Source organism: Myotis brandtii, unplaced genomic scaffold (genome assembly GCF_000412655.1).
Source record: "Myotis brandtii unplaced genomic scaffold, ASM41265v1 scaffold157, whole genome shotgun sequence".
Classification (NCBI taxonomy): domain Eukaryota; kingdom Metazoa; phylum Chordata; class Mammalia; order Chiroptera; family Vespertilionidae; genus Myotis; species Myotis brandtii.
Window position 1 is genome coordinate 5,716,174 of NW_005355708.1, and position 766 is coordinate 5,716,939.

The 766-nt window shown below is 65.8% G+C and overlaps 1 protein-coding gene across 1 annotated transcript in view; it reads left to right on the plus strand.

Annotated features, from left to right (window-relative positions):
- The window catches only part of SRCIN1 (SRC kinase signaling inhibitor 1), a 37,274-nt gene that overhangs the window by 10,832 nt on the left and 25,676 nt on the right, over nucleotides 1–766 (plus strand). Inside the window, exon 3 of the mRNA XM_014536223.1 lies at nucleotides 93–288. Coding sequence (XP_014391709.1) covers nucleotides 93–288 — 196 coding nt within the window. The remainder of the gene's footprint in view (nucleotides 1–92; nucleotides 289–766) is intronic.

Consider the following 766-nt stretch of genomic DNA (forward strand, 5'->3'; position numbering starts at 1 on the left):
GGTGGGGGGGGGAGTGGCCAGGACCTGGGTGGGGGCAGCGGGCAGAGCAAAGGGCTCTCGCTCCATTCCTCTCACCCGCCTTGCCCCTGCAGACCCGCAGCTCACGCCACACTCAGGGAGCCCAGCCAGGGCTGGCAGACCAGGCAGCCAAGCTGTCCTACGCCTCAGCTGAGTCGCTGGAGACCATGTCGGAGGCCGAGCTGCCTCTGGGCTTCAGTAGGATGAACCGCTTCCGACAGAGCCTGCCCCTCTCGCGATCTGCCAGCCAGAGCAAGCTGCGCTCACCAGGTACCGCCCGCCGACCCTCCTCCTCCGGCCCGTGGCTCCTCCCTCCGCTCCGCTAGCCCTGTAGCCCTCTTCTCCTGGACCATCCATCTCTCTTCAACCACCTGCCTAGAAGCCTCTGCCTCCCTACCCGCCTCTCCACCCCAGCGACCTCCTCCCCTCAGAGCCTCTCCCTCCTTGGTTTCTCTTCCCAGCCCTCTTCCAGCTCTCTCCCCTCACCTCTCCATCATCTCTCCCACCCCTCAGCATCCCCTGCCCCCTCTCTCTCTCCTTTAGCCCTCTCACTCGCCCTCTTCAGCAGCCCCCCTTCATACCCTCCCTTCTCACCCCTCTCCCCATCAGCAACGACTCTCCCCCAGTTTCTGTCCCACCTGCTCTCGCCCCCAATTCCGTTTCCTTGTCTTGGCTGCAAGCTGCCTGGGGTCAAGGAGGTGCCCGGGGAGGCCCGCAGCATGAGGAGCGCCTGGGTGCACCTGCACCC